Genomic DNA, 25,000 nt, shown 5'->3' with positions numbered 1-25,000 from the left:
TTTTCCATTCAAACAGCCGATTCATGAAATAATTGTTTTACGTGAACAAGAGTAACAATCTACAATCACCTTTTGGTAAAATCTTACTTAGAATGCAAAACACAGGCTATTCACTATTGAACTTATAACTGCAGCTTCCCCGAGAGTGAGTTTAGAGTCAAATGTGTCAGTCTCACACTCTGGCAGCCCTAATAACACATGTAATAACACATGTAATAACACATATGTTTAGGAAGGATTGAGCTGAAAGCGAGCTTTTTTTTTTTGTTTTTTTTAACAGTAACGAAAAGACAGATTTTATTATTCTTAATTGCTAAGTTAAATTAACTAGTTCCTGTCTGTTTTTTTTCCGAGTGCAGTCACACATAGGAGCGTGAGCGGGGTGCAAAATGTTGAACTTCTTCTTGACTGTACCGAGTCAACATGTGGTGCTATTTCCTGCTAAAGAAGGTGAATATATATATTTATATATTTAAATATTTATATGTATATAGTGGAATATATATGCCTATGCTGAGGAATGCAGGCGTCCGTGGATGTTTTTGCAAGAGAAGGAGAGCGAGCGAGCGAGCGAGCACTGCACGGTGGCAGTGGAGGCGAGCGGGCCGCTCAGAGGTCGGTGGTGGCCTTGGCGGTGAGGGCCTGGATGCGGCTGGTGTTACAGTTTTTGCAGAGGACGTGTCCGTCGAGTGGATAGCAGCCCTGGTTATCCCCCTCCGAGAGCAGAGAGCCACAGTCCTGCAGGACAGAGATACACCCCCCCCCCTCAGCGTCAGTCCACAAACACAGTCATTAACCACGCTCAGCGCTAAAACACACTCATCCCCGTGTGAGCGCTCACGCTCGAAACCAAACATTCACTGGCGCTTTGAAACTCGGGCGGCGTCGGGTTACAGGGGGGCAGAAAAGCCAGTGTTACGGTTTTCTGGCAGCTGGTGAGTCTGGAGGAAAACAGCTGGTTAGATTTGACACAGTCAGGCTCAATTCCTCATCGTTACCGGATTTAAACCCAGATTTCAGCCTCACACCACATCGCTGCCTTGAAAGGTGTTTATAGCAAGAAGAGTAAAGTGTGTTTAAAGTCCCTCACAGAGGAAACCGCCCGAGTCTCTGTTTATATTGTTTACAAATCCTGAACTGGTTGGAAGGTTTGAAGTGAAATATCAGCAAATGCAGTATTTTGTCCACTGTTAATGGAGCCTCCCGCCGCCGTCTAGAAGCACACACTACAGCTAATGCTAATGCTAACTGATCGCTCACTGGTCACGTCTGTTTCCACGGACACGGGAGGAAGGCTGACGACAATCAAGCTTTGGTGTTTGCTACTAGTGTGTGTTGTTGATTGTTTTTGTCATGTCAACAACAATCCGCTATGAACATTAACAATGAGAGATATTCTAGTGGACAGACGCTGAAGTTGGATTATTACTACAGTGACTGTCAAAATAAAACTACCAACTCCCAGGAGAATATGGACTGGGAGTCATGACGCTCTGGAGGAAACATTGTTCTTATTGTCCATCTACTGAGCGTGTGCAGAACAACTATTTCAATTGCCCCTAGGGGGTAAATAAAGTTTTCTTGTCTTGTGTTTTCAGTGGCTTCGAGCACCGTTGTTGTGTAAACAGACCCCCACAACACAACAAAAGTCTTTCGCTTTCACTTGAAAACGTTGCCGTGTCGGCGGGTCTGGAGCAACACAAACCCAGTAAAACACAACAAGTGACCTTTACTTTTACTTGTGATCTTTACACTTTGCTCCGTGACGCCACCATGTCAGATTAAAGCGTCTGGACAGATTGGAGAGCTTCAGGATGTTTGGTGACCAGCGGCAGTAAACTGGTTAATAGTAACATGTTTGCTCGGCTCTTGAGACTCCAGCAGTCAGTCAAAGGATCTTTTTTTTTTTGCGGCTGATTCAGGAGTTACATCTTAGTGAGCCTTGGTGATTTAATCGACTCGGTCTGTTCTTTTCAATAGACTATTGCTTTTTCTCTACTTTGTCCCTAAAAACGGAGGGTAAATGGCCGTTGTTATTGAGCTGTGCACTGATTGATCCGGTCTGGGAGCCGACTCACTCTTCTGCTCACAAACACCCGAGTGACGAGTGTGTTTCTGTCTTCAAACTCGTTTCGCTGGCTGAGGATGTCTGCTACACAGAGACGCTGTTCTGCATGGTGTCGTCTGACCACAGCCTGCGCTTTGCTTTCTGTGCAGAAAGTTTTAGGAGGTGTGGGTTTTTTTATTTTTCCCTGGCTAATAAGCAACACAGAGCTCACGCATGTTGACACAAATACAGAATCACAGTAACACTCTGGGTTTTAGTTGCTCCTGGTCTGTGACACGCACGCACGCACGCACGCACGCACGCACGCACGCACGCACATCTACTCGAGGCTCCCCGGTGACAAAATTCTTCTCTTGTTGAGCCTCTTCAGCTGAACTAATCTGCTTTGCTTTCCTTTGACCTTTATGTCTGCCAAATGCTCTGTGTGCTCACGCCGCGGCTGCTCCTTGACAATGTGACACGTCGCCTCCCTTTCAGCCGGGCACGTAATGTCTGCGCTGCTGATCAGCCCGGCGAGTGGCGGCTGACGGATCGGTTACTATGTAAGTCGCTGAACTTTGCAGAAGAGAGACAGAGAGCTATTTCTGCAGCAGGTAAGAGAGGGGATGATTCACTTGTCTGGTTGAAAAGGTGACGGGGGGGGGGGGGCTGTGCTTCACGCCTCCGCGAGGGAAGCAGCACTTCAAATCAAACGGAGCGCTTCTACACACACACACACACACACACACACACACACACACACACACACACACACACACACACACACACACACCTCGCAGCGGTAACACTGCACGTGGAAGTCCCGGTCCAGAGCCACGATGCGAACGGTCTCCTCCTGGCCCGGTGCCGGCATGATGGGCTCAGAGCACACACAGCAGCGTGGAGCAAACTTCCTGTTGGGGAAACACACAAACAGGAGAAGAAGGAAAAAAGCTCAGTAACCTCATGGCACGGTGACGAGGGCTTCACTGACACAGTTCACTGCTTATTGACATGATTACTGTTCTTTTCATTAGATACTGCATTGATCCAACTTGATATTTAACTTCAGAATGAAGACAAACTGGTTTTGCATCTCAATGTGGAGCAAAGTGGACGAGGAACTTAAACAATAGTCCAAACATAAAACCATTTAAGGTCTTCAGGGATTATAGGAGGAGATTACTGATGATGCTTCGGCCGTTTTTTTTTTTGTTTTTTTTTAATATTTGTTTTTCTTTCTGGGTCCTTTTCTTCCTTTGCATATTGTTATTTTTTGTCAGGAGGGAAGCAGATTCACTCCTATAAGTGTGACACTTGAGAGTGATACTACTTCTCACTCCTTTTTGGACATAAATAAGTACTTTACAGTCTTGACTTTCATTTGCTGCTGCTGTCATCATCACATCATCATCATGTTTGCTCTCTTCATGTTCAAAATAAAGAAATAAAGAATAATGAACTCGTCTTCTGTAAAGGATTTGGCTGCATGTACCTCACCCTGTCCATAGTTCACCTGGCTGCTACCAGTGGGGGCTGTTGGGGGTCAGTGGAGCCTGTCGGCTGTAGGATTTGAACCAGTTCAAACACAAACCTGCTTCTTCTCCTCTAATGCACCATAGTTGGAGTTGGGATGCTGCATTCGTGTCTCTTTTTGTTCCAAACCTTCTACAAACGTATGAACAGGCCATTAATCGCTCCACTAACTAGACACTTTTTAATTCCCAACCTCCTTTTTTAATTTGACGTACTACAATCTACAAGCTCACAGAATAGATCCCAAACGACATAAAAGAAGAAGAAAAACCGTTGGACAATCAACTTTGTACCAGCGACGGACGCGGGAGCTTCAGCTGAACTCAGGTGACACTGAGTGAGGGTACGACGCTCAATCACAGGGCCAACGTGAAGAAACACACAAGTCACATGTCCACATTTTTAACCAGGCTTTTAAATCATTTGGTTAAATTTAGAAAAACAACGTAATCTCTTATTAATCTCTTACCCATGTATTTAAATGACTCACAATTAAGGCCCATTCATGCAAGAATGCCTCCAAATATTGATTTTCACCCAAGCTGATAGCAAGAAATCATTACAACCAAAAAAAAACAAAAAACATGTGACTGTGTGGGTCATCGCAGTATTCTGGCCCCTGCAGGCTTTGTGGGATCTCTTATGTCTTAAGTCTCGTAGTGGCAGGAATGAAATTCTATCAGGATAAAAGATTAATATATATGTATATTTAACTGTATTTATTGGACAGTAGTATAAATGCTTTGTTCCTACTTCCAATTCCAACAAAGAGAACCACTGTGCAGAAAAACAAAGCTGGTGCACAAAGGAGAAAACCCACTGGGTTTAAATCTGCTGAGTATAGTGGGACTCTACCCAGTCACGTTTCCACAACGAACTTTCTAACCAGCAACTCTGGAAATGCCTCCAGCAGGAAGAAGGTCCATCTGACAATAGCATTGATGAGGATTTGAAAAACACGGCGAGAGTTTCAGACAAAACTTCTTCTCGAATGCACTTTATGCGGTGTCTGGGAATTCAAGAAGGGAAAGGAGCGCGTGGCTTTGGGGGAACCACGGTCACGGAAAGAAAAAAAAACAACAACAACATAATAAACAAGAAGAGAGAGAGAGAGAGAGAGAGAGAGAGAGAGAGAAAAGAGCTGGGGCCCAGGCGTGACTGTTCCTCGACACAAAGTGCTGCGCTGCTGAGGTCACACTTGTCATGTGGAATTAAACAATGGCCCAGTGCAGCTCCTCGACGCAGCCCGAGCGGTGTGCACTCACACCAAGAGCCAGCTGTTTATTTCTGTTTCCCCTTTCTGGTCACTGAGTAAAGGAACATTTCTGGTAGGGTGGCGGTTACGCAATCAGCCGAGTGTGACACAATGACAGGAATGCACGATTAAATTTATGTCTGCATCTCCAGATCACAACACTTGTGAAACTGTGTGCAGAATTTCCCAAAGAGGAAGTACTGAAAAAATCATGTACTTATGTAGTTTGAATGAATCTAAATTTTTAAAATTAGTTTGAAGAAGCACAACATCTGTTTTGAGGTTTTTTTTTTTCTTTTCCATCCATCCGACAGGAAGGAACATCAGAAATGAGTCCAGTTTGGTGTTTTTACCTCTGCAGTTCCCCTCAGCGACATGCCGATATTTGTGCTCTCAGCGATGCACATTTAACACTGATTTAAAAAAAGTTATTTCAATTGACTGAACTAGAGACGATTTTCAGCCGACGTCACAACCAAGCTGTTGGAGAAGGATGAGCTCTGAGCGACTTTCACCACTCAGCATTCACAGAAATATATCTGGTGAAGTCCTCCTGTCTGACTTGACCCAATGTTTAACTGTGAAAATGAAGCTCCGACACTTAGACTCCGTTTCAAGTGAAAACACATCATTGTTGCATTTCCAGAGCAATATATTGAAAATGATGTCTGTTGACACGGAAACAGCAGAAATGCTGGAAACAAAAGTAGTTTTCAAGTAGCGCCACGAGTGAGTGTTTGTTGTTTTGAAACCACACACACATGCTGTGATCATTAACGATGGTCACACACATTCATATGGACAGACGACCCAGTTTTATTGTTGTCCCAGGAGAAGATGGACCGGGAGTCGTGACGCTCTGGAGGAAACCTTGTCCTTATTGTCCATCAACTGAGCATGTGCAGAAGAACTATTTACTACGGTCATGGCGCGTGTCGGCAGTAGCAGCGTTTCCACCATCGACACAGAGACGGGGCCCAAATGTTTGACACGACAACGGAGTCGGAGCGTTTTTGAAAAGTTCCACTCTGTGATCTGTATTTAAAAAGTTGTGTTTTCAGTGGCTTCGAGCTCCGTTGCCGTGTAAACTGGCCCCACAAAGCGCGGCAAAGGTTTTGCGTTTTTGACTTCAAAATGTTGTCAAGTAAACGGGGCATTTATAGGAACAATATTCCAGTGACACAAAGTCCTCCGAGTCCAAAGACAAATGACTACTTCAATTAACAATAATGTCACATCATGCTATTAAAGCCTCACAACACAAGAAACATGACCTGATATTTTGGGATGATAGAGTAATAAATTAGGGAGGATTTTTGTTCTACACTGTTTGCAAGACACTGAAAATGGATGAATTCTGTATGTGATCATAGCTTTTTGTTTGTCGACCAATGCTTTTACCTCTTGTGTGTTTCATTACTTGTGCTGCCATCAGTGGCTGATTTCATTACTTATTTAATTTTAGTTTGTCCCGTTGATTTCAACAAATATTAGTAAATTGGAGCATGTCTTAGTTTGTTTGAAACGATGACGATCAAGCAGTGAATGATATACGGTAACCAGGGTTAGGATAACTGTGGAGAAGATTTTCTCACTTGGACTCATTTCTACGTTTAAACCCCATGAACACCAAAGCACCAGTTGAGTGACACGTTTGACCCAGATGAAAGTTGGATTACGCACTTGTGAAAGTCCTCGATGCAGTGGATGTGGTTGGAGGCGTCCACGGTGAACGGGATGCCGTCCAGGCTGCGGTGACACACCACACAGGTGAAGCAGTGAGGGTGGTAGGCTTTCCCAGTGGCCCGCAGGATGCGCTCCATGATAGACTTGTTACAGATGGTGCAGGTCTCTAGGGTGTTCTGCAAAGACAAATAGACAAACCCTCAGACGCCCACATGATTAAACAAAAAAAAAAAAAAAAAAAAAAACACCTGATGATGAATGTGGCGATTCTGATGATTCACTTCCAGTGGGCCTTCCGGCGCTTGTTTTGACAATTAAGATAACAAATTATCACCCAGCAAGAGGGATCCGGAGCGCCGGTTTGTAGCTCGGGATTTGAAACATTTATTCCCCAAATAAACTCAGCGCTCAGGAAACCTTTCGCTCGGGCTTGTCCTCGAATGCCTCTGAAGCTGAGGGAATCTGATTAGCGCTGCTCTCGAAAGACAAACACAGTCATTTTTCATCTGCACTCACCCACACTCCATCCTCCCATATGCAGGAGTGAGAGCAGTAAATATTTCCACTTTGTGATGACTGCAGATTTTTTGCAGCCAGGCGAATGGGCAACCAGCCCGCTGGGTGTGTGTGTGTGTGTGTGTGTGTGTGTGTGTGTGTGTGTGTGTGTGTGTGTGTGTGTGTGTGTGGAAGGGGACGTGGACGTTACGGCCGCCCGCCTCTGACTTATCTGTGGCATCTCTCTTCTTAATATCTGCTCAATATTTCATAAATAACGACTGCCTCTCTGAACAGCAATGCAATTACGGCTGGGAGGGTGAGGGGAGGCGGGGGTTTGAATCTATCATGCCACAGTGATCAATGTGCGGCCTGCTCCGCCACTGCCTCTTCTTCATCTTCTCTACGCTCAGGCATTTCCTGGATCTCTGTTGTCCCCCCCCCACCCTCTACTGCTTCCCCCACATTTCTTCGCTTGACTGGGCTAAAGGGAGCACGGTTCAGCTGTTCCCATTGGCTCCCTCTGTAGTAGCAAGCTGCCTCAGTGTTTCCAAACACAGCTTGGGGTGTGTAGCAACACTGCGCTGCGTCATCGGCTGCCTCCCAGACGCACCGCCGGGGCCCCCGCCACTTTTTTTTTTTTTTTTTTTAAAAGGACTCCCGACCGGCCCCCTGGCCGAGCCGTGCTGTGACATTTATAGCCTAATGAGCGACAAAGCTTTTCCTGTTTTGCTTCTTAGTTTATTGAAACTAGGCTGTAAAACACGTTTCTCACGAGAAGATGGTATGCCACCCGAGGGTGAGAGGGCAACCGAGAGAGCGAGAGAGAGAGTCACTGATGTACGACTCGAGGCTTGGGGCAGGGGGGGGGGGGGGGGGCAGTTTGAGAAACGGCCGTTTCTTCAAAGCACTCCTGGAGAGGCATTATTTCATGAAAAGCAATGTGTGCAGACAAGCTTCGCATTCTTTTTTTCCTCTCTCTTTTTCCCTTTTCCCCCCCCTCTCTCTAAGACGGTAATAGAAATAAACATTATTCCCAGGGCAACATTTGTGTGTAAACAATGTCCATATTGCAATCCTGCTCGATCCTGGAAGTGGAATAAAGCCTTTAATGAGCTGGCTGCGCAGAGCCCTTGAGGGTTGCCTCACACACGCACATACGGGCAGAGAGAGGTAGAGGTAAAGTGGGGGAGAGACAGAGAGCGAGAGAGAGCGAGAGAGAGCGAGAGAGAGCGAAAGAGAGAATAAATTTGCAACCTGAGAATGTGAGTAAGATACCAGGGCCAAACAGGACTAAACCATACACAACTCTTTCTCTTTCTTCCGTCTGGTTTTTCTTACTTACTTATTCTCATCTGCCCTTCACGTGGGAATACCTTGCCCTTGTTTAGCTTAACTAGAGCATATGATTTCACAGCACACAGTCGTTCCTCGGGGCCATTGTAATGAGTACAGTACTCAAAAGACAAAAAAAAATCTCTCTTTTTCTCGTTCTCTCTCTCTCTCTCTCACTCTGATGGTGAGATTCTCTGACCTCAATTCATTCAATTCCGCTCAGTCTCTTCTTGTTTTGTTCTTGTGACTACAACCCCACATCTTCCCACCTGACACCCCCTCTTTATTTTCAGAAAATTTGGGGATTAGGTAACATTTCCTACACAAACCTGAAAGTGAATACAGGGTCTGTGGTCAGGGCACAACTTCAATGGACAGATTCAGGAAATTCTGTTTGAATCACTCCCCCCCCCCCCCCCCCCCACCCTCCACCTCTCCCTCCACCCAGGTCGCTCACAGTTTGCCACTAGAGGGCTGTATGTGTCTGCAGATGTGCGGGTTTTGACTTCTTCCCTTGACGAAATGTGATGTATTCAAGCATATGTATTCTTTTTTCTCTCTCTCTCTTCTCTTCCGCTCTCTCTTTCCCTCATACATTTCTCTAAGTGTTTGCCCAGAAGGCTAAACAAATGTCTAGGCAGATGAGGTAAAGTGAATTTAGGTCAGACAGCCTCTTGCTGAACCGAGGGGTGAGCGCACTGCGTTATAAAGTCAATCGTGCCCCTCCTCACGTTTTCCTGTCTCACTGTGAGGCTTTTTTAAAAGAAAAAGTTAAATACTAAACGTGGGCTCCACATGGTGTGACTCCGGCTCCTGTTGCAATTTTGGCATCTGGGTGTTTGACATACTGTCTTGATGGCAAAGAAAACCACTTAAACAGCAAATTAAAGAGGTCCCTCTAAACAGGAGACTGGCAGAGAAGGGGCTAAAATGCAGAGAGAACAAAAAAAAAATCCACATCACTTAGTCTAATGAGTCTGTGGTTTAAAAAAATGCTAACGGCGCGAGATCATTTTACTAATTTCCACTTCAGATCAGCTCATAATTTGCAGCTTTATTGGATCAAATGACATTCACGCGAGGAAATTAAAAACTACTTTAAAACGTTGTAGAAAATCAACACAGTGTTTGAAACACAGACGCAGCAGTCGAGTAAAGGATTTGTTGAGAATCAGGGCTCAATTAATCAATTAGCCTTGAAGCATCAAGCATCGGAAAACGCGCTTTCTTTTCTTGTCAGCAAGTGTGCGTACTTTGATTTTCAGCGCGACACACGGCTCCAGGTGAAACGAGGCTGGGAGGAAGAAAAAAAAAAAAAAAAAAAAGGTGCGCTATTTCCTTTGTTTGCTAGACGAAACGGCGTAAACAGCTGGGAATCAGCCGTGGCATGCTGCCAAGTTGAAAGCTGTTTCCCATCTCCTTCCACTGCATCAGAGCGCATTTTACACCTTTCCGTTCTCTGGTTTCCTCGCACGGCCCAGTCGCTCTGACGGGAGGCGGGCCGGGGTTCAGCGAGGCCGCACGCGATTTATGACCTGGCACGCTGAACTCGGACTGAGAGCCAAATTTACAGATGATCTGATTCTCTCTCCCTCCGTCTCTCTCTGTCACATGACGTGGCAGTCGGTGCCAGGCCATGCAGCGTGAATTAACTACACCCTGCTGGAGGTTGCTCACTGATATCTAACAAGAGCTTGTCGGAAACAAGGATCCGTGTGCCGTAGCAGCTGCTTGTCTTGCCTTTGCGTTCCTTCAGAGAGAATAAGACATACAGACTTGTTGGTGAACTATGAGTCAAATCACTGACCCTCCTTCCTCCTCGGGGAAGGTGTCTGCTAAATCAGTGAACCTTGAAAAACAACTTCCCTTCTTTTATTGCTCAATATGGGTCAATCAAGCTGGACATAAAAAAAAAAAAAAAAATCCCTTTTGCCAAAAAGATAATTGTGTACTTTCATTGCTTTTCCCGTTTCTTTAAATGAGGGAACTAAAATGTTGTTGTTAAACAAGGGGAAATGTGTTTCATAGTAACTGAGAAACTTCCAAAGTGTAAGCAGGGGTCACCTAAAACAATGTTATCATGCAACAGTATCTGAACCGGGAGGCAGATTTGAATGTTTCCAACTGTGTGACAGAATTCAGATTTCCTCGGTTTTACAGATACGGAGGAGTTCGAGCTGAATTGCAAATACTGAAGTCAGAATGTTAATTTATAGCGACCTGGAGCGGTGGTCGTCATTCTGAAAGAAGCCATGTAAGGAGACATGAACCGGGTGTTCAGATCTGCTGTGTGACCAAAATGTAAACTAATATAAACAAAACTGAATGACTTAGCGTCGACGGCTAAAACAGAACAAAGAGCAACATGTACAGGACATGCTCATTATGTGATATAATGTAATGAGGAATAATGCTGAAATCTGTGTGTGCCACTCCGACATCAATCTTTACCAGCGTGAAACAAGTTCATTATTTGTAAAACTAATTCATCTCTTATTTGCTATTGTTTGGTTGTTCTTTATTAGAAGAAAAAAAAAGTTCCAACTTCTTAAAGTTTGTGTTTGACACCTGTAAAACCAGTTTTTGGTTCAAATACAGTTCTGAAGATGTCTTTGCGGAATCCATTATTTAAAAACGACTTACAATGAACCGAAAATGAAAATGATTGTCAGCCACAGACTTATATCCATTTACTGACAAAAACCCCTTTCCTATTTCGTGGCGCAGTCAGTCACAAATCTACATAGTAAAGTTGAAATACTTCACCTCAGACTAGGAGAGCCGGGACTTAAAGAGCCCTCTTCACTATTCAGCTAACGTCTTTTTTGTGTCCTCTCTTATATGATGCACTTTCACAAGGAAGACGCACAGTTACCTCACTCACAGCTGACTTGGCACTGGGTTCTCCTCATGAATATTTAACAGTGAGATTTGGCAAAACACCATCCCCACGTTAGTGTTTACAGACACTGAAGCTGCCGTGTGAATCCTAATTTCTGGAAACCCAAGAAAGGCTCGTCACCACACTTCCTGTCAGATAAAATGCAGTGAATGTATGAAAAGCACCGTAATTGAGAGGTTTTGAGGAGCTCCCGTATCACGAGGTCAGGGAGGTTAAAAAGGGTGTGATGTCACATTGTTCATGCAGGTCGAGGGCTTGTCAGCTGGAGGAAAATACCAGACATTTGTAGAGAAGATGCAATCATTTAAATGCCTGCTCATTTGTAGAGGGACTGTGGGAATGTGGCCCTTCTTCAGATTGTCTGGGTCACTGAGGTGGACACAGAATAAAGTTTCCCTGTCTTCGCCTCTCCGCTGTGCGCACATCAGCCCTCAACGTTCACCTCAAACTGAGCTTTCCAGTGAGCTCCGCACATCCGTCCACACGGTTTCCAACCATCGCGGCTCGCAGTCGCAAGCATATGAAGACGTATCGAAATGACTCGACCCTCTTTTGCAAAATCCTGTCATTTATAAGCGTGTTATGTAAATCACCCACTCGAATCCTCTCTGCCGCCTGGATGCAGATGACTGAGGTGTGCTTTTTCTGTTTACATGTGGGTGTGAGCGAGCAAGTCACACGGTGGAAAGTGATTCTCCTAATGGTTTGCTAACTCACAAGGATCACTGACCTTGAAACTATCAGCTGTACAATTCACGGACGGAGTGACTGTGACACTCATCTGTGCGCACGCCAGTCAGTCGGGACGTGTGCGCCGTGGTTCCCGTGTCTCTGACCTGGAACGGCCTCCCTCCACCAAGCCCCCACTCGTCGCTTTTTTTTCAAAGTGCGCCGTGCCTCAGCTCGTGTCAGTCTGCCTGTCAGCATAATAAATTCACGCCGGGTTATGGATGAGCGCCGTGCGATGGAGTGGCATGGCGTCCTGCCAGAACCTCCAATCCCAACTTCTTCCTATCTCCACTGAGACTGGTCTCAGCGGCCTGGGCCTCCTCCTCCTCAGATCTTCCCTGGCCAGCAGCCTCGCGCAGGGCTTTCCCCTCATGTGCAAGAGTTTTGACAAACTAATAAAGCAGCACATGTCTGCTGAGATTTGAATTCTTATGCATCCCGTTACACTCGGCCGTGCGACTTCATCTGGCTGCACGGATTTCTTATTTTAGCCGCGTGCTACCATCAAGCCAAACGTGAAATGACAGGGCTGACATGCGGCTCAGGCCTTTCTTCAAAGAATAAAAGGTGGCAGTGGGGGCCCTGATCTCTCTCTCTCCCTCTCCTTCCGTCGTTCTTTCTTCTCCTCTCTCTGGCTTGGGAAAAAGAAAAAAAAGAAAAGAAAAAGTGGCCGGCCCGGCCTCGTCTGCCTCTGCCTCTCTGCCTTAAATTCAGCTCCGCAGCAGAATGTGACCCCTCTGGACTTTGGGCAATGTCTCCTGCTCTGGTTACAGAGAGAAACTGACAAAGACCCCGGCAGTGGCTCTCTCATGCCATGAGTTAGAGTGACATTGTGGTGGGTCAGCACTGGGTCACGGATATTTTCCCCTGTCCTGCCTGCTCCTCGGGGGCGGCAGGGGCGCTTAAAGATGAAACCACGAGCAAGGTTTACAAGGGTCCAGTATTACATGGATCCCCTGGTCTCTTGTCCAAACATTCTAATAACGACACTCGTACTCTTGATTCACCCGCTCAGGAGAGACAGGACTCCTGTGTTTTCCTGTGGGTCAGTAACAAGAAATAATGACCCCCGCTTGAAATTTAGCGGGCTCGCACTGCCGCTGTACGGCGCAATTATACACACGCGTAATTGTCTTGGCAAGTCTGGAGACGCAGTAAGATGTGAAATCCTATTCATGCAAGTGCTATCTAATTGGCTCACTCCTTTGAGGAATTAGACCGAGTTAATCACGTCTGAATATACAGAACTCAATTAGAACTCGGCGAGCTAATGCAGACAGCCATGAATATTTGATGACGGAGTCAGCAGAAAGCAAGCGCCTCCATGTGTTTCAGCCAGTTTCAGAAGTAAAAGCAGGGCGGTGCAGTAGGGAGGGTGTGTGTGTGTGTGTGTGTGTGTGTGTGTGTGTGTGTGTGTGTGTGTGTGTGTGTGTGTGTGTACCTGCCAACGCTGTAGCACCGGGGCTGGCTGAGGGTGGGTCCTGAGCTCGCCATGCTGACTGGCTGGAAGCGTCTGAATGTGACTACCTGGATATCCGTCACAGAGGACTGACAGGTGTGTGGGTGGCGAGCAGTCATGTCTAATTAGAGCTGTATTACTGTCATGGTAGCTACATTATGAACTTACTTTTTGTTTACATAGCAGTGACTGGAAGTGAGTAAAGAAATGATCCTCCATGATTGGCTGCATTGTTTCCCATATTCCCTGCTCTCAATGACAGCGGCGGCTTTGGGGGAGTACTTGGGGATATCCCATTGTTCGCTGAGAGAGACTGCTATGAAGCGCTGTGGAGGACATCCATCACCAGGAGCCCCGATACAGCTGGCTTCCTGCCCGTCCCCTCCGGGTGCTCTGGCAGCCTCAGCAACTTCCCTTTGCTATCTGGGTGGTTTGATTATATGTGTGCGTTAGTTTCAACTCACTCTTTTTTTTTTTTTTTCAATCTAATTCAGCAAACACAATTAGCTCAGGATTTTCTATTCAAGCTGTCATACACCCACGCCTCTAAGAGAGGAACCCCGTCACGTATACACACCGACATGTTTTAAACGTGTTAATCTCACTTAATATTAGTGTAAAAGAATCTGTGTCTGCACCTTGGGCCATTTTTTTTTTTTTTGGGCCATCCACAATTTTGTACAACAACCAGCTGGTTCATTTGGTCCTCCTGAGTGGAGTTTACATGTTCTTCCTGGGCTTGTGTGGGATTCTTCCTTCAATCTAAAGATATGCTTCTTAGGCTGAGTAGTAAGTCTGAAAAGCCCACAGGATTCAGGCAGGGGGTAATTGTAACAGTGGTCCAATAACACACTAACAAAGAGACACCGCTTTGTCAGTTTGTTAATGGACCACTGTTGAGTTCACTACATATAACTTTATTTTATGTTTTTTCTTGTAATTTCATTCTTTTCTAGTAGTACCAGTCACTGCTTAGTCCTGTATAAATTAACGTCACTTATTCAACTTCCTCCTGTCATATTGATATTTCAACTTCTATGCTATTTATTCTGTGTTCTTTCTGTGTGGAGCTATGTTGCAAGAATTCCCCCAGGGATTAAGAATGTATTCTATTCTATTCTATTCTATTCTATTCATCACCAAGTCACGATTCCCTGGCCACTCCTACACCTACAAATGTATACATTAATTATTATTATTATTATTATTTTTTACAAATTTAGAAGTGTAATATCTGCGATCCACCTTCACACAGTGATGGTAACTTCAGTTGACCGAGAACCTGCTTCAGAGGGACGGTCGTGTTAAAGCCTGATATGTAACAACGGCCCAAATTGTAAAAAAAAAAAGTATGAAACCCGAAATGTAATAACTGTAGTTTTCACTGATGACCAGAGAAATAGATTTTGATGCTTTGGCCACAGCTTGATGCCAATAGAGATGTTTAGAGATCAACCCCAGCTGGAGCCCTCAGTGACACTGAAGCTGATCCTGAGTCTGACTGATGAAGAAAACAAGTGTTTGGTTGTTTCAGTTGACACACAGTGCTTTCACACATGTGGACACACATTAATTTATTAAACTTCTTGAACACAGTCTTAAATTACAGTAAAAACTATTGAACGATTGCTTTTATTGCAAACTGAACTCTACATTGAAACAGATACTAATTTAATCCATGAATTATTGACTCAGTCTATAATGTCAGAGTCATGGAGCCTCAACAGCTCATGTTCTCCACTTTTATTAATCTCTTTTAATCACTGAAAGATCAACGTGTAACGGCTGGTCTTCAAGTTCAAACATCTTTATTGGCATTCAATTTAAAAAAAACTATATGGCCAAAATCAATTCCTCCAATATCACTACAAAATAATGTATAAGCATTAAACACATTAAGATTAAATAAACATTCCTACATTATAAATTCTACTACTATGTGTATCATTTGTGTCTCCATAATTAACCTCTTAATGTCTTGTGTGTTATCTTCTCACTTTCTAAAGTTATAGAGAACAGAAGACTATAAATGCCTCGTCAACAGAAATGAAACATAAATACCATAGACGGTATATGGAGACTATATAAATGAATGGTCCAAACATTTAGAACTCATTATTTCAGTGTCAATGAAACTGAAGCAATTCAAGTCCAGTGAAAGAGCTGAATTTGAACAAAGGTCAGAGGTTAACAAAAATGTCAAGTTTATGTAAACATCAAATTTCTCCAAAAGGTTTTATATGGAACAGGAGCATTTGTGTATGAATCTACACTGTACATCGAAACATTAAGTCATAAGTTACTGACTCACTCTATTATGAATAAAATTATTACACTAGTGGGGGAGAAATATTTTGCCTGCCCCATAATGTAATAACTAAATGTTTTTACAATTTGGGCTCAGCGTCTTGTTACATCATTGACCAGTTTTTACATTCCGGGTTTTAATAGAAAATATTTTCAATAGATTTTGGGTTGTTGTTACATACCAGGCTCTAATGGGGCGTCAGGACATAGAAATTCATGTCAAGTTTATGTAGAAAGACCTTCTACGTGTAAAAATTACTTCCTCAAAAAAGATGAAGGCAACACAATGGCAAAGTCATTAAAGCAGACGGCGTGAATGGGAGACCAGCGAGGGACGACAGCACGACTTTCCAAGACAGACAAACAGACATTGAGGGTAAAAGCTCATCAGTCAATCATGGAAGTTTCCTGGTGACTGGCAGGTCAGGGCGGCTGTGTGCACGTCCTCCATCACAATGGCAGAATGGAAAGTCTTCAAACGTGTGGCGCCAATGAGACCAAAGCCCATTTATTTTAAATAACAGAGCCATAGTACAACACCAGATAATGAGTGTAATTACATTCAGGCAAGTTGGCGTCTGTGACCTTGGTGGTCTCTGAAACTCTGTCAAAAGAAGGAGAAATAGATTAAGGTTTTTTTTTGTGTAGGCAAATCCCTATCTCTTTATTACTGCTCTTTCAATAGGAAGCGCAGCTCCCGACATGACCTTGTGTTACTTACATCAGTTTCATTACGATACACTTAAACCGCCTGCACTTTGGACCATCGACATTCACTGCGAGTCGCGGTACAAACAGTGGAACGGGGTTGGCGTTTGTGCCTCAACTTGGGATTGTCTGCATCACTTTCTCCGCTTATCAGTGTCAGTTAGGCAAAGTGAGTAGGTGTGTTCGCCAGCACTGAACCCAAACAGGGAGCGGCGAAAGAACCTTTATAAACGTAAATAAAACGGATTAAATCGCGGCTGCGGGAACGCGGCAGCTGAGTAACTGGTTGCTGCTGTAACACAGCAGAGTGGCCAATGTAGAATGGACTCAAGAACAGTAGGCATGGTAACCTGTGCAAGTAATTAACCTTGGTGACACTGAATCCCAGTGCTGAACTTCTTCAAAGACCAGCTGAGCTATCAGATATGTGAAGAGTCCCCGTTGCTCTCCGCTCACTCTACTAATATGCTCTCATGGTTAGAGGCAACCTTCCTAAAGTGAAAGGAGAGAGAAAATTACTCCTCATTTCTAACGCTGCACTTTTAAATAGAGGCACTGATGTCTATAATCTCCCTGATTGAGAGCGTTTGTCGCTTGAACTCTCTAGAAGGTACAATAACTGGCAGAACATTATGATTTCATTTCCACTGTCTTTGAGGTAAGTTTTGATGATGTCTCGGATAAATGTTTTCTATACCTAGAATATTTCTAAAACCAGGAGGATCTATTAACAGAATTAGAACATGATGTTTGAGTGTTAAAGTCTGCAGCACCAGATGACATCCCGATTGACGACAATCTACAGTAATCTAAAAAATGTGAAGGTTTTTACTGAGCTTTAAATTCCATTAATTCAGAGTATCCGAAGAGTGTGAAGACAAAAGTTCAAAAACAGCTCACGTTGCATCACTTTGTTTCTATAGTAACTCAGAACTATTGTTCAAAGCAAAATTGAGAGGCGTTTTCATGGACTTTACTGTTGCTGTGGACGCTGCAACCTCCCTGCGATCTTAAACATTCCACTTTAAATGTACACCTAACCGGTCACATTTAATGATAAAGCAAAGAGCAACGAGAGCAGAATCTAGATGTGCGGTTGTAAAGCTCCTGCCAACCTGGAAAGTGGCAGCTCACATTGTCTTTCCAGGTTCTTGTGATATATGTGTGAAGACTTTTAAAGAAAGGAGTGATAGTCTATGAGGTGAGAGAACTTCCCTTGAAATCTCAAACGGTCCTTTTGTGAAAATGAACATCCAACCAGGTATCCTGTATTCCTGCTTTATCTGAGCTGGGGAAGCTGGACACGGATCTAAAGGCAACCCTACCCTGGACTGGTCACCTCACATCACGGGAGTAACACAGAGACACGGCCATGCCACTTTAGAGTCACAGATTAATACATTAACAAGCACAACTTTAGATTGCACGAGAGCACCAGAGTATCTTTAAACAAGAGCCATCAACTACTCTGAAGAACTTCCCCGAGACATATATTCCCCAGAATCAACAGGCACAACTAGTTTCAACGTAGAGTGGAACCACAAAGGCGCCGACACTTCACACATGTAGAAAAAAAGATTTCTAACCGTTTCTACGTTTGTGGGTTTTGGTCGTAGTTGTCTGACGAAACATGTGCAGTGACGCCAAATAATCCTGCAATGTTTTATTCTCGTGCAAAAATTGAAAATGCTGATGATTATGTCATAATAAAGACTTATAAATGAAAGTGCTAAGTGCAGCAATAAATGTTTTTTACAAGTTGCCATTTCACAACAACAACATAATAACAATAAAAACAACATTATTATTATTATTATTGATAATGCGGATAATAATAATAATAATAATAATAATAATAATAATAATAATAATAATAATAATAATAATAATAATAATATGTTAGATAAATTATAGGAAAACTGAAGAAAAATAATGAAGTTTCCACATGAAAACACTAAAGTCTCTTTTGCCCAAGAGACACTGGTCACAGAGAAAATTCAGCAAATACAAGCACAAAGAAATCCCTGCACTCTCATACCACTGATGCAATCACAGGACATGATCTGGGGCTGGCGTGTCCACACAAAAGCTGACACTTGGAGAGTACTCCTGGCCTCTCAAATAACAGCACTTATCTGCTTAAGTGAAGCACTCCTCCAAAATGTATTACATCGCACTGCTCTCGGCAAGCTTTGCTTTGAGATTGTATCCTTTAATGCACAAAAAGCCTGAAACTTTCTGCAGCTTTGTGTGCATTCCACTGCATGATGATGGAATGATTTTACAAAATTAACCTACTGACTGAGCAATTTGTGGCTGTGCTGACAGCTGGAGCAGGTTTAAATTGAAACCAATGGAATGGAAACATTTACAAACAGTGAATTATACACTCTGAGTTAGATTAATGTAGTATCAGGATCCTCTCCCTGGAGACCAGCTCCCTGTTTCAGTTTGGACTGCGAACACAGCATGGCTTCAAACTGTGATTTGATAAGGTTTTTAGCTCGGGCTGGCACAGGTGAACATGAACCTTGGTTTTAGTTAAGCTGCTATGCGTTAATACTATGAGGAGATATTTTAAATACACTTCATTTCCCCTCTCTGTCACTCTCCACGTCTTCTCATGTCATTATCTTCATTAATGTGCTGTCTCAAACACGGTGCCGGAATATGTTGCCCTTTCATTTGCGTTTTTATACGGAGGGGTGTGTGTGTGTGTGTGTGTGTGTGTGTGTGTGTGTGTGGGGGGGGGGGGGGGGGGGGGGGTGTTAGCAAACGGGTCTGTTGTCCCAGGCCCAGGGTAAGGGGGTAACCAGACACCCGCTCAATTATGGTTCTGAATCATATTTAGTGTCGCCCATAAAAAACAACAATAACAAACTGGAAAACCCAATAGTAACTTTCTTACAAAGAAAAATAACCTGGTGACTCTGAGGAGCAGCAACAGGCGAGTTGAGCAGGACGCTGATCCAGACCGGTGGTCCTTCTGTCTGAGGGGAATGTGTATAACTGGATTATTCATGGTTAGCTCTGTGTTGTTTAAGATGGTGCTGAGGACTGGATCTCTTGTGGACAGCCTGGACCATGTTTTAAAATTCTGATGGTCATGCATGTGTGGTGGCAATTATTGGTTTGTTGATGCATGTTCAAGTATTTCAGAGGTTATTCTGTGCTTGTTAAAGCAGCCATACTGACATGTTTTGATTTTGTCATGATTCAGTTGGAGTTCAATTGGAGTCGCAGTTTTTTTTTTTCATTAAAATTTTTTTTATTGTCGTTGACATGACGTTCAAACAGGACATCCATGCAATGTCCAGGAAAGACGTACACAAAAATCTTGTTGTTTTGGACGTGTTTAGGACCAGTTCTGCTCAGTGGAGTACTATATTATGTTTATATGTGCTGACATAAGGCAAGTAGGCATACAGGCTTGTAATAATGGTTGTGTTTGGAATAAGTCCTCTGGCTCTGAGGCAGAGCCAAGAGGACCAGGAGACGTCCGGCGTGTCGGGGGGCCATCTAAGAAATTTCTTCCTGGGCCCCAGCAAAGCTGTCAGCTGGCCTGCTTAGGAATAGTCAGGAAAACTACAGTAGTTGCAAAAAATATTCATGTGAATATCCTCTCAAGTATGAAAAGTAACATAGAAGTGACTTTTTTCCATCACACAAAAATTCAGTTTACAAAAATTTCAGTTTTGGCTATTGTTGCAAATGTATGTATTTTCTTAAAAATATTTAATTGGTAGAATTGTTCTGTTTTGTAAGTGTCAGTTCCTGTCAATGTAGCGTGACCTGGATGAGTGAGAACACAATAGTAGAGTGTATCCAACTGTAAATTTAACATACAAACACAGTTGTAGTATCAGTCCTTCTGTTTGTTTCAGGGGGAAAAAACTGAACAAAATAAACCCCAAGGAAGTATCAACAGGCCATCGCTGTTTGGAAAAATAAATCCAACAGTGGGAGCTACCATTTGTTTATCCATTAGTGTTTTCTTTGAGATCCTATCAGCCCTCGGGTTCAATAAATCCTCCACAATCGCACCAACGGTTCACCCCACCTCTGATGCATGGCCCCGGAGTGAGAAATATTGTGATAATTTGCTTTATTATTGTGTTATTTTTCAGTCCGGCATCGTGGGTTTCCACAAGCCTTGTGATTAATTTGCTCCAGCGTGCTGAAAACGCACAGTCAGCATTACTCTGAACGCACTGGAAAACATTTCACACTGGGTGCATTCTTGGAAAACACTTAGCGGCACTAAAGCTCAAACCCGCCGTCTCTCGGTAACAATGATGGACTTCATGCTGGCTGCTGGATGCTGGTGTGCTCATACCGAATGGGGGCTTAAAACAGGGGGAATTCCTCAGGCGGTGGCACATCCGACAAGGAGTGGTGAACGCACAATGGCGAGGCCGTAGTTGCCACATGGACACGATAAGGAATCACTCCATGCAAAGCGAGAGCTTGCAGAGCAGCTGCGGATTCAAATAGGCAGCGATAAGCCCCTCTGATGGAGGTGGCGAGGGCTGAAGGCTGTCCTGCTACTTGAAGCCCCGGCCGATGGTGAGCCGACGAACAGGAAATCCAATCGGGAAGCAGACCGGCGACGACACCGTGTGCCGGTGGGTTCCTGTGCATTGCTAAAAGGAATTAATGATATCTAAGCAAAGAGTGTGAACATTTGAATGTGGTAAATCACTTTGGGGACGAGATGTATCTCGCCTACTCAAATGGGAGATATTGTTCCACTGAATATGAAAAGTCCCGGCTCAGATAAGAGGCCGCTGATCGCCTGCTTTGATACATGGCAAGAAAAAAAAAAAAAGCCCAACAACTTTGTTTTATCACAATCAGCGTGCAAAATGTATTCCTGCAATTCCTGGCAAAGGGCTTAATGGAGTTTTGCATAATATCATACGGATTCTACACACAGTGAGTTTCCTCAGGCACCTGTTATACCTGTGAGATATTCTACATCAAATATAATTCACTGCCACGGGGTGTTGGAAATATCTATTTCACACTTAGAGTGCATTGTGTAGGGAATATGAACTCAAGAAAAAGTACAACGAGTTTTCAGTTTTAAAGATAAAATCTACTTGTGATGTTTTCACTAAAGAGCTATTTAGATTCAGTTCGAGAAAACTAACACGCATCTGGTGTGCACTTCAGAAAAACTCGGTCTTCACCTCAAGGAGGTAAGGGTTTTCATTACGGTGCCTACAAGTGGTAAAAGCTGTGATTTCTTTATTTCCATTGCCACCTGTCTTAACAGGTGGCACAATGAGGAGGGCCGGTGAAGGCAGGAGGACCAGAACCCTTTTTACTTTATGTAAAGCTGCAAAAGCAGCAACAATTATGATTATACATTTACAATATTTTTGGTGCAAAAAGTATATTCTGAAAATATCTACATAAATGAATATTTCTTTAAGCGAAACATGATGACCAACCTGATACTTCTTAAGATGTAAAATAAGTGCACTCTGGAACACATACATAAACACATATATTACATATTACATATATGTAATTATTATATTACATATATGTAATGTTGACAAAAGCCTGGTTGCTTCCTTTCTCTACACATTTTCAGTCATTGTTCACAGCTTCTGTTCTGTACTGCGTCTCAGTATATCGGAGTAAATATCATTGTAACTTTCACCTCACGGGCCAGTTGGACCCCGTGACCACCCGGCTTTGGTCCACCTGCTCTGTTTGGTCCACCTGCTCTGTTTAAGACACCTGTTCAACTTCAAATTAGTTTCTTCTCCTGATACAGACTCCAGTTATCTTTATACTCCATCGATTTAAGTGATTGAACGAATAGACATCAAACTGTCATTCTCATTTGGAAACAATATATATATATATATATATATATAATTGTCCACTAATTAATAATTATATATATAAATATATATAATATAATTCACAACAGACTTCACTGCGACACAGAAAGACTTACTGCTGTTTTGTCTGAATAGCGAAGCTACAAAAACCTGCTGGTGAGCTTCTTAACTTTTATACACTGTTAAGGAAATGTCTATAAGGTACGGTCCATACGATGAGTTAATTTTTCCAGAGTCTTGAGAAAGTAAAAAAAAAAATTATATATAATTTTTTATTTTTTAAGCATTTTTCATCAACCTTTTTCATCTGTATTCAAAGTATTCCTACAGAGTGACATGCTTTTATTTCATTACAACCACTTTTTCTTAATGTGCCCCTAAAATAAACTGGTTGTTGATTTACAAGTAATGGCAACATTAATATAATATAAACACTATAATTTTTTGTAATTGTGTTTATAATTGCGTTTTTTAATTTTAATATAAAGTGGCTGTGAAAATGACCCTGAATAATTAGATTTTAGTCTTCAGTCCTGATGTAACATGTAATTCTATGAATACAAAATTAAGGTAAAAAAAAAAAAAACCTAGTAAACTTGTACAAATTTGTTGACATGTAGAATAAAATCAATATAGTTAACATAATTAAAATTTATTTCCAATTTTTCATTTGAGTGTTTTGACTTTCACCTGAGCTTTGAAAGTGAATTGATACTTTTTAAACACAGAATGTTTGTGAAAATAATGTGAAATATTTGTGATGATATTTTGCGATAAACGCTAAATGCTAAACGTGCTTTCAGTGTTATTGCCGACCATCAAAAACAAAGTCCTGGGCTCTGCTTGTTGATTTCTTATTTGCATGCAGTCTACTGAAACAAAGCTAAAAACACAAATTATCCACCTGAACAAGGACATTGTTGAGCCACTCTGGTCTGACTCTCCAGGACCCCGTTCACACGACAACTTTTCAAGTGAAAATACATTGTTTTTGCAATTTCGTTTCAGTTTCGGATGCAACAAAAGTTTTGGGTTTTCACTTGGCCCTTAAGTTGAACTAAGCCTTCACTAATCACAAACTCAGGTTAACCACTAAACTGTTGGACTGCCTCATACAGATGAGAATCAGGTTAGAATATGGGTGTAAATTGAAAAACGGCGAATCACAGTCCGCCCTAAATGTTGTTTTGCTCTCAGACATTCCTAGACTGACTGACTTGGAGGGTAACTTGAAGTTCTTCCTCCCTCTTTCTCTCGGGGATCTCACACTCCTCTACAGAGAGCCAACTCTCTCACGTTCATTCTCTAATCGTACAGAGGCGTACGACCCTGAGGATGGGAATAAAAGAAGAAAAAATTACTTTCATTAAGAAATTCAGATCCCCCCCCCCCCCCATCCTTTTGATCTTGTGCCAGAAGAACATTTATGCTGATGAAATGCATAAATAAAGTTCTTAAATTATCCCGTCCCTCTTTAGCGCATGTATCAGAGTTGGAGAACTTCCAGACGAGACAACCACAATCACAGTGAGTGCCTCTGAAAGAGGGGTGATTTAGGAGATGGCCGGCCACCGCTTTAAACCACACGCAGCTCAAGCTTCAAGATTTTTACTGTTTAAGTGTACATCAAGACATTTCCTTCAAGCGATGTAAAAGAAAACTGTGTGCAGGTGGTAATAATCTGCTGGTGGACGGATCATCTTTCACCCATTCACACGTTGAGAAGAAATAACTGCCACTCACCAGTGTTTTCTGATAAGCAGTGACAGGACGTCAGGAGGCCTGTTGAAGCTGCGCTGGTCATCGAGGAGTTCTCATACGAACTGACGAATCGTTATGACATTGTTTTAAGTCGCTTATTCAGTCTGAATCTCTGATGTCTGCTCATGTGTGACAGAAGGTGGACAGTCGTTGACTTCGCTCAACAATACAAGCTAAAGCCGAGCGCCTGAAAGTCAGCTACTTGTTTGGCGGCGATATTGAATCAGTGGGAAAGAAGGCGAGTGGATTTCGTCATCATTAGTGTTTTGAAACACTGTGCCACATATTTCTTTTGAAATGAATTTCATTTTTTTTGTTCGTGTTTTTAAATGAAAAGATAAAACAAATCCATTAAATGGGGCAATTTCCATGAGTGGGGCAGCATAGCAAGCCTGTCCATCATGAAAGTCTTCCTGAAGATGTAACGGAGGCCACTGAGGGGTTCGGCGATTTGCTGTATGACAGAACCAGCACACACAGAAGCACTATAGAGTGTTTCTGTGTGTCGACAAGGTACGACTAAAACTTCTGACAAAAAAAACCAAAAACAAAACAATGTGCACCTGATTCCACCCAGCAAGGCAGCTCTGACGGAGCATGGGCCTCCACCAACTGGGTGGTGGTGGATCAAGACTGATGATTAGTTTTATGAGCCACACTGGACAAGGCTACCAGAAGAAGCCAAAACCTTTGTGTGTGTGTGTGTGTGTGTGTGTGTGTGTGTGTGTGTGTGTGTGTGTGTGTGTGTGTGTGTGTGTGTGTGTGTGTGTGAGAGAGAGAGCGAGAGAGAGAGAGAGAGGAAATGTGCTCACCAAATTAACTTCCTGGTTAGAGAATAGAAATGCAGTATGTGTACTTACTGGTAACATATTGACCTTGACAATGACACACATTCTCATTATCATATTGTAATAGAGACAAA

At 43.0% G+C, this 25,000-nt stretch overlaps 1 protein-coding gene across 2 annotated transcripts in view; it reads right to left on the bottom strand.

Annotated features, from left to right (window-relative positions):
- Positions 1–275: 275 nt before the first annotated feature.
- Positions 276–25,000, bottom strand: part of lpp (LIM domain containing preferred translocation partner in lipoma) — a 192,877-nt gene continuing 168,152 nt past the window's right edge. The window contains exons 10-12 of one of the 2 annotated variants that reach the window (XM_080472965.1): positions 6,522–6,700; positions 2,841–2,961; positions 276–738 (exon numbers count right to left, since the gene is read on the bottom strand). In XM_080472965.1, coding sequence (XP_080329091.1) covers positions 610–738; positions 2,841–2,961; positions 6,522–6,700 — 429 coding nt within the window. In that variant the 3' untranslated portion in view covers positions 276–609. The remainder of the gene's footprint in view (positions 739–2,840; positions 2,962–6,521; positions 6,701–25,000) is intronic. The other variant, XM_080472966.1, reaches the window with a different exon arrangement.

The sequence above is a fragment of the Lipophrys pholis genome (genome assembly GCF_963383615.2).
Source record: "Lipophrys pholis genome assembly, chromosome: 10".
NCBI lineage: Eukaryota > Metazoa > Chordata > Actinopteri > Blenniiformes > Blenniidae > Lipophrys > Lipophrys pholis.
Note: the sequence above shows the minus strand (reverse complement) of the source record. Positions and strands in the feature narration are given on the sequence as shown.